General features: G+C 45.6%; 7 protein-coding genes across 7 annotated transcripts; 6 read left to right on the top strand and 1 right to left on the bottom strand. All coding sequences in view use genetic code 12, as the record gives it.

The window, feature by feature from the left end:
• Nucleotides 1–303: 303 nt before the first annotated feature.
• On the top strand, nt 304–918 carry LODBEIA_P15620 (60S ribosomal protein eL15; the record flags this gene model as incomplete). Its single annotated transcript, XM_066971464.1, has 1 exon — nt 304–918. The coding sequence occupies one exon, from the start codon at nt 304–306 to the stop codon at nt 916–918; it is 615 nt and encodes a 204-aa protein (XP_066828500.1).
• Nucleotides 919–1,677: 759 nt separating this feature from the next.
• Nucleotides 1,678–3,450, top strand: LODBEIA_P15610 (uncharacterized protein; the record flags this gene model as incomplete). Its single annotated transcript, XM_066971463.1, has 1 exon — nt 1,678–3,450. The coding sequence occupies one exon, from the start codon at nt 1,678–1,680 to the stop codon at nt 3,448–3,450; it is 1,773 nt and encodes a 590-aa protein (XP_066828499.1).
• Nucleotides 3,451–3,752: 302 nt separating this feature from the next.
• Nucleotides 3,753–5,834, top strand: LODBEIA_P15600 (uncharacterized protein; the record flags this gene model as incomplete). Its single annotated transcript, XM_066971462.1, has 1 exon — nt 3,753–5,834. The coding sequence occupies one exon, from the start codon at nt 3,753–3,755 to the stop codon at nt 5,832–5,834; it is 2,082 nt and encodes a 693-aa protein (XP_066828498.1).
• Nucleotides 5,835–5,911: 77 nt separating this feature from the next.
• On the bottom strand, nt 5,912–6,436 carry LODBEIA_P15590 (uncharacterized protein; the record flags this gene model as incomplete). Its single annotated transcript, XM_066971460.1, has 1 exon — nt 5,912–6,436. One exon carries the CDS (start codon nt 6,434–6,436, stop codon nt 5,912–5,914), a length of 525 nt encoding a protein of 174 aa, XP_066828497.1.
• A 712-nt stretch (nt 6,437–7,148) lies between these two features.
• On the top strand, nt 7,149–7,628 carry LODBEIA_P15580 (uncharacterized protein; the record flags this gene model as incomplete). Its single annotated transcript, XM_066971459.1, has 1 exon — nt 7,149–7,628. One exon carries the CDS (start codon nt 7,149–7,151, stop codon nt 7,626–7,628), a length of 480 nt encoding a protein of 159 aa, XP_066828496.1.
• Nucleotides 7,629–7,967: 339 nt separating this feature from the next.
• LODBEIA_P15570 (uncharacterized protein) lies at nt 7,968–9,821 on the top strand (the record flags this gene model as incomplete). The annotated part of the gene is made up of 1 exon (XM_066971458.1): nt 7,968–9,821. One exon carries the CDS (start codon nt 7,968–7,970, stop codon nt 9,819–9,821), a length of 1,854 nt encoding a protein of 617 aa, XP_066828495.1.
• Nucleotides 9,822–10,067: 246 nt separating this feature from the next.
• LODBEIA_P15560 (uncharacterized protein) lies at nt 10,068–11,437 on the top strand (the record flags this gene model as incomplete). The annotated part of the gene is made up of 2 exons (XM_066971457.1): nt 10,068–11,274; nt 11,415–11,437. The coding sequence occupies 2 exons, from the start codon at nt 10,068–10,070 to the stop codon at nt 11,435–11,437; spliced, it is 1,230 nt and encodes a 409-aa protein (XP_066828494.1).
• Between the last annotated feature and the right edge of the window lie 2 nt (nt 11,438–11,439).

The following is an 11,439-nucleotide window of genomic DNA, read 5'->3' as shown; positions in this document are numbered from 1 at the left end:
TGGTCAGCAACAGAGTAAATTTACATAGTCTCCAGTATAGCCAATGACTAGGAGCTGTAGACTGAAGGATAGAGAATGCTAAGACCCTAAGCGTTGGTTTTTACGCAGAATGTGTACTTAAAGACAAGCGTTCCTGTAGTCAGTTCTTACTCTTTGCGCGCACACACAATCACACATACAATCTCTCGTAGACAGAGACTGGTTGAAAAAAAAAACAACAAAAAGTTTCAAGACAAGGTGAAAAAAAATCTACACTTGATAGACAGTCCCCCTTTCTAACCAACCAAAGACACAGACGCAGCCATGGGTGCCTACAAATACTTGGAAGAATTGCAAAGAAAGAAGCAATCCGATGTTATGAGATTCCTTTACAGGGTCAGATGCTGGGAGTACAGACAAAAGAACGTCATCCACAGAGCCCCAAGACCTTCGAGACCAGACAAGGCCAGAAGATTGGGCTACAAGGCTAAGCAAGGTTTTGTCATCTACAGAATCAGAGTCAGAAGAGGTGGCAGAAAGAGACCTGTTCCAAAAGGTGCTACTTACGGAAAGCCAACCAACCAAGGTGTCAACCACTTGAAATACCAAAGATCATTGAGATCCACTGCTGAGGAAAGAGTTGGCAGAAGAGCTGCTAACTTGAGAGTCTTGAACTCGTACTGGGTCAACCAAGACTCCACCTACAAGTACTACGAGGTCATTTTAGTTGACCCTCAACACAAGGCCATCAGAACCGACCCAAGATACCAATGGATCGCCAACGCTGTCCACAAACACAGAGAGTCTAGAGGTCTTACTTCTGCTGGTAAGAAATCTAGAGGTATCAACAAGGGCCACTTGTACAACAAGACCAGAGCCGGTAGAAGACACACCTGGAAGAAGCACAACACTTTGTCCTTGTGGAGATACAGAAAGTAAGCGCCTTGTTGCACGCTTTACTTTTTTTTTGCTCTTTGGCTAGTGTATAACCTTTGGATACTCACTCCAAATATACATACATACACATAGTTCATATCATAATTAGGTCCGGGTGAAAACAAATCTGGTCAACTTTTTACGTAGGCATGCATTTCCACTCTCATCTCTAGAAGCAGGGGCTCACATAAAATGGCTTCGATTTGTTGGGCGGTCACGTGATACGATTGCTTTTCGAAATGGGATGAGCCTGTGTGTTTGGCCCGCCGGTTTGCGGCAAAACGGCTAGCGCTCATTTGATGATAAGGTAGGAGGGGAAAAGAAGTCAAACTTGTTGAAATTGCAATCAACCTTAGGCGGGCTCAAGGAAAGGGGGGGGGGGGGGAAGACCATGGCTCTATCGAGCCGTCATCTCATTAGATCATTACAATTTTTCCCCCTTCTCTATCAGCCTTGTTTTATAGAGTCTGTCTCCCACCCTCGAAAGCTAGGTTGTAGGTATTCTATCCAATTGAGTAGATCAGTCAAACTTGACCATCTACTACTTCTTCCTTGGTGTAATTACACTTGGCTCTCTATTCGCCGTAATAAGGGGTGGTTTTAATTTTTTTTCACTATCTTGCATACACTGGACAACTACATAAAAAAAAATCTTTTCAACACTAGCTGGAAGAGCAGTCACTACTCATTGAAGCAATCGATCCCACCAATCGTAGTCGTCGTTGTCACATTTCTTTAGTTCCTATTCATCTTGTCAAGGTCATGAGTGAACACAAGCAAACAGCCATATTGTCCGTCTACGACAAAACGGGGCTCTTGGATCTTGCCAAAGGGTTGGTTGCTGCCAATGTCAGGATCTTGGCTTCTGGAGGTACAGCCAAATTGGTCCGTGAGGCCGGGTTCCCAGTTGAAGACGTTTCCTCGATTACGCATGCTCCCGAGATGTTGGGTGGCAGAGTCAAGACCTTGCACCCAGCCGTCCATGGGGGTATCTTGGCTAGAAATTTGGAGAGCGACGAAGAAGACTTGGCAGCTCAGGGCATTGAAAAAGTCGACTTTGTCGTGTGCAATTTGTATCCTTTCAAGGAGACGGTGTCAAAGATTGCCGTGACAGTTGACGAGGCAATTGAGGAGATTGACATTGGAGGCGTCACTTTGTTGAGAGCCGCAGCCAAGAACCACCAGAGGGTCACCATCTTGTCGGACCCCAAGGACTACTCTGGCTTTTTGGAGGAGTTGAAAGATGGCAACATCACCACGGAGACCAGAAACAGATTTGCGTTGAAGGCATTTGAACACACTGCCGACTACGACGTGGCCATTTCGGACTTTTTCAGAAAACAGTATGCAGAAGACGTTTCCCAATTGCCCTTGAGATATGGTGCCAACCCCCACCAGAAACCGGCACAGGCTTTTGTTTCCCAGGGAGACTTGCCATTCAAGGTCCTTAACGGCTCTCCCGGTTACATCAACTTGTTGGATGCTTTAAACTCGTGGCCATTGGTTAAGGAATTGTCTGCCTCATTGAACTTGCCTGCTGCCGCTTCATTCAAGCATGTGTCCCCCGCTGGTGCCGCTGTGGGGTTGCCGTTGTCCGACATTGAAAAGAAGATTTACTTTGTTGAAGATATCGAAAACTTGTCCCCCTTGGCTAACGCTTATGCCAGAGCTAGAGGTGCCGACAGAATGTCGTCGTTTGGCGACTTTATTGCTCTTTCCAACATTGTTGATTTGCCAACTGCCCAAATCATCTCTAAAGAGGTTTCAGATGGTGTCATTGCACCTGGCTACTCAGACGAAGCTTTGGAGCTCTTGAAAAAGAAGAAAGGCGGTAAATACTGTGTCTTGCAAATTGACCCCAACTTTACTCCTGAAAACTTGGAAAACCGACAAGTGTATGGTGTCACTTTGCAGCAGAAGAGAAACGACGCCATCATCAAAGGTTCATCGTTCAAGGAAATCGTTTCCAAAAACAAGGATTTGACCGAACAGGGCACAATCGACTTGACCATTGCTACAATTGCCTTGAAATATACCCAGTCCAACTCTGTGTGTTATGCTAAAAACGGTATGGTGATCGGTTTGGGTGCTGGTCAACAATCTAGGATACACTGCACCAGACTTGCCGGCGACAAAGCAGACAACTGGTGGTTGAGACAACATCCTAGAGTATTGGGATTCAAATGGGCCAAGGGAGTCAAGAGACCCGAAAAGTCCAACGCCATCGACTTGTATGTATCGAACCAGATTCCAACCGATGAACCGGAGAAATCGGAATACGAATCCAAATTCGCGGAAATCCCCAAACCATTGACCCCAGAAGAGAGAAAAGAATGGTTGAGCAAGTTGAATAATGTCGCATTGTCCTCTGATGCGTTCTTCCCATTCCCAGACAATGTTTACAGAGCAGCAAGATCGGGTGTTAAATTCATTGCTGCACCAAGCGGATCTGTGATGGACAAGGCTGTTTTCAGCGCAGCAGATGCTAATGATATAGTTTATGTGGAGAATCCAATCAGATTATTCCATCATTAGTTACTATTATTAGTTATTTAATGTCATATGAAATACATATATATATCTTTCGTGGTCAAGAGGGTGACTTGAACCCTGGTGTAGTTTGAAAAAATGCTACCACATTCACTCTTGATGGTGATGGTGGCAGGTGCGCGTGAAACACGTCAACCGGTTTAAATTTTTACGCTCAATAGTTTTCCAACAGTACAGAAGAGTTGATTTCATATGGAGATCAGTAGCAGGACGAAGAAGAACAAGATACAAAGACGCTGCTCCGATAGTTCAATCCCCTTTTCATCCTCCCCACCGCTTTATAGACCATGTCAGAATATAATTATGACGAAGAAGGCGAGACGTGGCCATTCTTTGTTTTGGCGATATTGTCATTTATTTTGATACCGATGACGATAACTTATGTCACGAGGGTAGTTTCAGCAGACCCCGACAAGGTCAATGCCGCAATCAAGGGCTCGATCAAGGAGAATTCCGCCAGTATCAATGTCCCCAATTTAAGCAACATCAATGCATACAAGAGCAAGCAAAGATCGCTGAAAATTTTCAACAAGACTTTGCTCGTGTTGATTGTTGGATGGGCCACTGTTGTTTACATTGCAAAGTATTTGACTAAAGAAGGGGACATGTCCGGTATGTTTGACCCGTACACGATCTTGGATGTCTCGTTTACTGCTAGTGAAAAGCAAATCAAGAGCCATTACAGAAAGTTGTCGTTGAAATACCACCCGGATAAATTGCCTAGAGATTTAACGGAGGAGGCGAGACTCAAGATGGAGCAGGAGTATATCAAGTTGACCAGCGCTTACAAGGCTCTCACTGATGAAGCCACCAGGGAAAATTTCCTCAGATACGGCCACCCTGATGGAGAGCAGCCGATAACTCATGGGATTGCCTTGCCCAAATTCTTGGTCGAGGGTAAATACTCGTCTGTCGTGGTTGTCATTTACTTTGTACTCATTGGGATCTTGTTGCCGGTGATTGTCGGCAAGTGGTGGAGCAATGTCAAGAACCACACGAGAAAGGGGTTGCATGTTAGAACTGCCGGTGACATTGTTCTTAAATTCGCCGATAAAGATCCAGCAAAAGTCATTACTCCAGATACCATTTTGGACTACATTTTGGAGAGTGAAGAAGTACTGGAGCTTTTACCCACGTTGAATTTGGCGGAAAAGAGAGCTTTGGTTGAGTCGCATTTCGATCGAAGTTTCAGTCTGGATAACGCCAAGGAGCAGCAGAAGATTGACTTGCTTGCCATACTTCCGTTTTTAATCGATGGTTTGGTTGATATCGCCATTGCTTTCAAGTTGCACGAAGCGATTTTCGCAGCAGAGGATTTGAAAAAAGCGCTTATCCAAGCTGTTCGCCCAAATGGTAAATATCAAGACATTTTACAGCTTCCTTTTGTTGATCGAGATGTTGTGGTTAAGCAGCCAGTCAAGAAGTTGGGCAAGCTCCTTACCTTGTCTGCTGAAGATGCCAAAACCGCATTGGGGATCACTGACGACAAGAAGTTGGAAAAAGCCTTGTCTGTCGCACGGCTGCTTCCTACACTTCGAGTAGTTGATGCTGCGATTATGGTCCCGGGAGAAGATGGCTCGGTTCCACCCCATTCAAATGCTCATGTTTCTGTCAAGTTCTTGGTCAAGTCGCCCAATTTGAAATCTTGTCCCGAGATTAGCGACGAGCGATTAAAGGATGAAGAAACATTGGAATACATGAAAAACCCCATGATTGTCAATGAGCAGCAACCAAAATTACCATATGCATATGCACCATATTTCCCGCAATCAGTACGAAATAAATGGTCTTGTTATCTCATTGCACAAAAGGAAAACAAGTTGGTTGAAGGAAGCAATTCTTACCTGTTGGAGAATATCGATCTTTCAAATTTGAGTTTGAATCAAGAAGAGTGGATCGCGGGTGACAAGGTTGTGGTTAGCACGTTTAAATTTCCCTATCCAACAGCCGTTGGTAATGTTGGCACATACAACTTTAGATTGGTGATGAAGAATAATATCTATTTTGGTGCTGATGTTGACATTCCAGTTGACTTGGAAGTTACTCCAATGTCGAAAGAAAAGAGTTTAGCTGGTATTAAAAAGATGATGGACGCCAAGAAGAAGAAGGAGGAGAAGGCGGAAGCAGATGGCGACGAGGGTGAAGACGAGTCGGAGGAGGAAGAAGAAGAGTCAGATAGCGATATATCGGATCCAGAGGAGGATAGTTTAGCTGGTGCATTAGCAGCATTGAGAGGTGAAGTTGCCAAAAATGCGAAAAAGAGCAAGAAAGTAGATGAGGGAGAAGATGGTGACCAAGAGGAAGAAGTGGAAGAGGATGTATTTACGGATATCAACACAGACACAGAAGATGAAGAAGGAACTAGCTAACTACCCACTAGCTAGTTTTGAATAGCAGAATTTATATATACATATACACGTAAACACCCACACCCGCCCCTCTAGTTTTAAATTGTACGTTTCATAATCAAGGCATCAGGATCCTGCAACCCTTGATCTTTATAGTAATCCACCACAATCTCACCCTTGACGAATCCTCTCTTGGCGTACCATTCAACAATCTTTGAATTGCGTGCCTCCACGTGGATCATGATCTCATGAATGAATCGATTTCTAGTCTGCTCCACCAACCACTCCACCAACTGCAGCCCGATCCCCAAATCCCTGTATTTATCGAGCACAGCGAGACTCTCAATATAGACGCAATTGGGGGCCTTCTGCAAGATCTTGGACGAGTTGGCCAGCTCATTAAATGTGGGATGGCTCATGTTGTTATTGAACGACTTGGCCTTGATTGCGCCGACTGGCAATTCGGCGTAAAACGCCAATTGCACTAGCGAATCGGGCGAGTCGAGCGATTGCTGGTACCATTCTTCTGGGTATTTGCATGCGAGCACCACGTTGTTTATCTTTTTGAACACGCCGACGTTGTTCACTGTGAGGTCATCTAGTGCTATCACGTTTCTGCCCATTGGTTGCAATGCCTACGTTCTAGGTGATTTTTCTATATTTTTTTCAGGGGTTTGTAGTTGTTGGATTTAGATGGCAATTTTTCAGTTTTTCAACATTTTCATTACTTCAGCCGAGACTGGTGGTGGTGGAGCGGTTTCAACGACCTAGAGACGGAAAAGGAGATCATCAGAGCACATTGGGATAAAGCATACATCTCCAAAACACTCTATTGTTTTTGGTTTTCTTGTTTGGTACCCTTGATGAATTGAGATGTTGCGTTTGCACTGTAACAAAGTCATTACCAATGGCAGTGCCATAACTGGCCACAGCCAAAAGCTCTCTTCTTTACTGAGGTGTGTTCTGGCTAAGATCCAGATCCCAGCTGTTTCTTATATACGAGTCAATCAAAAACCATGATACTTTGGCATACTCAAGTAGAACTAAACAGGCAGGAGAAGCACTGGAGGCTTAATATTTCTCAATACAATGACAATAGGCATACTCTCAGCGTTTTCTTCTTTTGCTCCGTTTCTTCTCCACATTTCAGATCTCGTGAACTTTCCGTTTTTTCCTCACCGGCCTTTTCCCCCCTTGGCCCCCCTTGCCTTCCTCGTGCCGTGCCTCGTTCCACCGTTTCTACTTCTTCTTTGCCTCCGGAGTATACTTTGGTTCCGAGACTCATTTATCAACTCCACCACCGATATTCGCTAGAGCCACCCCACCACCGCCGCAATGATCACCACAATTCTCGTTGTATTAGTCATCTTATACTTTGTTAGAAAAATCTACACGGAGATAGCAAGCAGCTCAAACCCACTAGCAGCAGGCGAACACCTCAGAGACGCAACAATTGTCCAGGGCAAATTCACTCCCAAAACATTGGCCAAGTACAACGGCAGAGACAGTGACAGGATCTTCATTTCTGTCAAAAACAGAGTCTACGACGTGACGCAGGGTGCCGCTTTTTACGGACCAGGTGGGCCATATGAGAATTTTGCCGGTAGAGATGCCTCGAGAGGCTTGGCTCTCAATTCGTTTGATCCCGCGGTCTTGACGCCTTTGGACCAGCCAATTGACGATTTGAAGAACTTGAGCAAAATTGAGCTAGAATCGTTGGAAAGTTGGGACGAACATTTTGAAAATAGATACAAGATTGTGGGCACTTTACATGAGAATGGTACCGTCAAGGAAGAGGATGAAAAGAGCTTATAGGGTGGTTTTGTCGTTTTTAGAGTAGTTGTAGCTGTACCAGTACCAGTAGCAATGGTTGTTCTTGACTCAATGCATGTGATGTGTTTTGCAAGCTGAACTCACTCACGTGACCCACGCACGTGACCCACGCACGTGACACACTCACGTGACGCTGTAAGTCACGTGAGTGAGTTGAAAAAAAAAGGAAAACGAAGACGAAAACGAAGGGAATGAAGGAAGTGAAGAACCAAACATTGTATAGTTCCAGTAACGTCTAGAAGACGAAGAGGCAGCAGCAGCAGCGGCAGCAGCAACATTCTCAAAGGCCATTTTTACCGGTTTCTCAAGACACAAGTCCGTATGAGTTATCGTGGAAGAGGAAGAGGTGGAGGATACAATGGCAACTACCATCCTGGTAACCAAGGCAGGAACTCATTTGCAGACCACCAGCAAAACGTCGACTCCTTTGTTGCAGCCAACGCGTACCCCGTTGAAATAGCGGGATGGGACGGGGCCAATAGTCCGTCAGAGTGTATCAACTTCATCTCCAGAAAATGTAGAGTCATCGTGACCAATTACAGCGTTGACAATAACACACGTTTACTCAAAGGGTATGTCAAGAATGAATCTCAAGCAAATACACTTTTGAATTGGTCAGGGGTGAAATTTGCCGGCCAATCGTTGAGGTTTGCTAAAGGGCCATCGGCATTGTCAAATCAAATTACGGGGACAAAACCACTGGGCGCTTCCAACAACACAATAGAGACAATCACCGAGTTTTTAAAATCTCGATATCAAATGGAAAATAAAATGTTGAATTTGAGCAATGTGAAGCAGGACCCCACGTTGAACTCGCTCGGCTTCTTTGGCAGCGTCTCGGTGAGCTCAAAGTTCTTTCCCGCGTTGATGAAAATAGCACTGGACTTGAAACTCGATGTCGCAAGTGTCGATTTATCCAGTAACGAGTTGAACGACTTGCAGTCGCTTTCCTCAATGGCTCAGACGTTTCCCAAATTGCAAAATCTTTCTTTGCTGAATAACCAATTCTCCAAGATCAAGGCATTTGAAACGTGGAGACACAAGTTGAATTTCTTGCGCGAGCTTATACTTTTCAACAACCCCTTGGTGCAAACGACAAACCCCGCGGAAATCCAGCTGATCAAATTGGAGTTGATGAAGTCCTTCCCCAGATTAGTTGTCTTGAATGGGGAAGTCTTGAGAAACGAACAAGTGTTGCATGCCAACTCCACTTTCCCATTTGAAGCTCCACAACCGATGTTTTTCCAAGATGAAGATGTGCGCGTGCTATCGACAAACTTTATCACCAATTTCTTAAACTTGTGGGACACAAACAGAGCCGGTCTCATGGTTCTTTATCAAAACGAATCGCAATTCTCGATGCAGTTGGACTCATCGCAACCTTTCCTCATTGACGAAAATAGCAACAGTTCAAACACAGACTATGGCAACTACATTGCCAACTCAAGAAACTTGGCACGTGTCTCATCGGCCAAGATGCGAATGAGCAAAGTGGCTGTGGGCCAAGAACAAATCTATAAACAATTTCAACAACTACCCAGGACCAAGCACGACATTGTAAACAAACCTGGCGCATTTAGTATGGAGTGCTGCAAATTCCCCACGCTCAACGGGATAGTTATCACCATCCATGGATCATTTGAAGAAACAGCACAACCGGAAATATCAGAGACTCAGGATTCGCACGGATCGGGCCGCGGCGGACCTCGTTTCCCCTCGCATAGTCGGCCCAAGAAGGCTGCCTTGGCCAAGAAATGCTTTGATCGCACATTTTTGGTGATACCGGGCCCCAATGGAAGCTTGATTGTTGCAAGCGATCTCTTGCTTGTCAGACCTTATTCTGATGAAATGCCATGGAATCAAACTGCAACTACAGCTCCTGGGTCAGCTCCTATACCTAACGTACCCGGCGCCATGCCAATACAGCCACCTACTTCTGCAGGTGCCGGTGCTCCTGCTCCCGCTCTTAACCCCACTGTGGCTGATCTTCCCGCCGAACTCAAGACAAGGTTGCAGCCAGTGCAACAGGAAATACTCGTGAAGATTGTCTTGGAGACAAAACTCAATTTAGATTTTGCCTTGATGCTTTGCGAGCAGAGTAATTGGAACTACGATCAGAGTGTGATAAACTTTAAAAACTCGGCAAGTTCATTACCTAGAGACGCATTCATATAACTTCTTTTCTGGAAAGTTCACATATATATATTTATATTTATATACCCAAGCATAGATTATATGTTTATTCGTGGTTTTTTGTCTCCAGAGCTGATCCAAGTAATCTCTTCACCATCGGAGTTATTGCAACGAATTCTTCTTTTTCTCCACCTCCGCGCCAAAAGTCCGCTCACGAATGGATCTCCATTACTCCAGAGCTGATCAAACCAACACTGACCCACCCACACACACACAAATGATGTCAAGATGGGCTACAATATAGCAATGGTAACGGATTTCTTTTACCCGCAACCTGGCGGAGTCGAGTTCCACGTCTACCACCTCCTGCAAAAGCTAATTGACCGGGGCCACTCCATCATCATCATCACCCACCAATACGGCCACCGCAGCGGCATCAGGTACCTCACCAACGGCTTGAAAGTCTACTATCTCCCCATCGAGACCGTGTATAGGTCAGCCTCATTGCCAGGCATATTCATCTCTTTCCCCGTGCTCCGCAACGTCTTCATTCGAGAGCAGATTGAAATAGTGCACGGCCACGCGACATGGAGCGCACTAGCTCACGAGGCATTCGTGCATGCGCGCACCATGGGGCTTAGAACGGTGTTCACGGAGCACTCGCTCTTTGGCTTTGCGGACTTGGGCTCGATCTGGGGCAACAAGATCTTGAAGTTTACGCTCGTGGACGCGGGACATGTGATTTGCGTCAGCCATACGTGCCGCGAGAACACGGTGTTGCGGTCTGGGGTGGAGCTGGCGAAAGTTTCTGTTATCCCGAATGCTGTTGTCTCGCGCGACTTCAAGCCGCGGAAAGGCGATGAGAATGCAAGCGGTACGAAAAAGGAGGAGAGGGAAGAGCAAGACGGCGGCGGAGGTGATGATGATGTGGTGACTATTGTCGTTATAACGCGGCTTTTCCCTAATAAAGGCGCCGATTTGTTGAATGCTATTATTCCCAAGATATGCATGGCCGACTCGCGGGTGAGATTCGTTATTGCTGGCGACGGACCCAAGTTTTTGGATTTGGAGCAAACGAGGGAAAAGTATTTCTTACAGGAACGAGTAGAGTTGTTGGGCGCGGTGCGACATGAAGAAGTGCGCGATGTCATGGTTCTTGGTGACATATATCTACATCCTTCCTTGACGGAAGCGTTTGGCACGGTGCTTGTTGAAGCGGTCTCGTGTGGATTGTATGTAGTCACTACAAAAGTTGGAGGTATACCCGAGGTGTTACCAGGCAACATGACGAGTTTTGCTGAGCCTGAAGAAACATCACTAGTGGAAACCACGCTTGAAGTTATCCAAAAGATCAGATCGGGCGAGATTGACACGACACATTTCCATGACTCTGTGGGCAAAATGTACAGTTGGGGGGATATTGCACGGCGAACAGAAGTGGTGTACGACTCGTTGGATCTAGATGAGGTGAACGAGTCGCTTGTGGATCGACTTGGTAAGTATTATCGACTTGGCGCGTTTGCGGGCAAGCTTTTTGTTCTTGTTGTCATTGTGGACATTTTCGTCTATACGTTTTTGGAATGGTTTTATCCTCGAGCAAACATTGACTTGGTGACGAAATGGCCCAGGAAACAGCGACGTCAATCTGTCTCATGTAATG

This window comes from Lodderomyces beijingensis (assembly GCF_963989305.1).
Source record: "Lodderomyces beijingensis strain CBS 14171 genome assembly, chromosome: 2".
NCBI lineage: Eukaryota > Fungi > Ascomycota > Pichiomycetes > Serinales > Debaryomycetaceae > Lodderomyces > Lodderomyces beijingensis.
The sequence above is the reverse complement of the archived record's forward strand: the minus strand, read 5'-3'. Positions and strand labels throughout refer to the sequence as shown.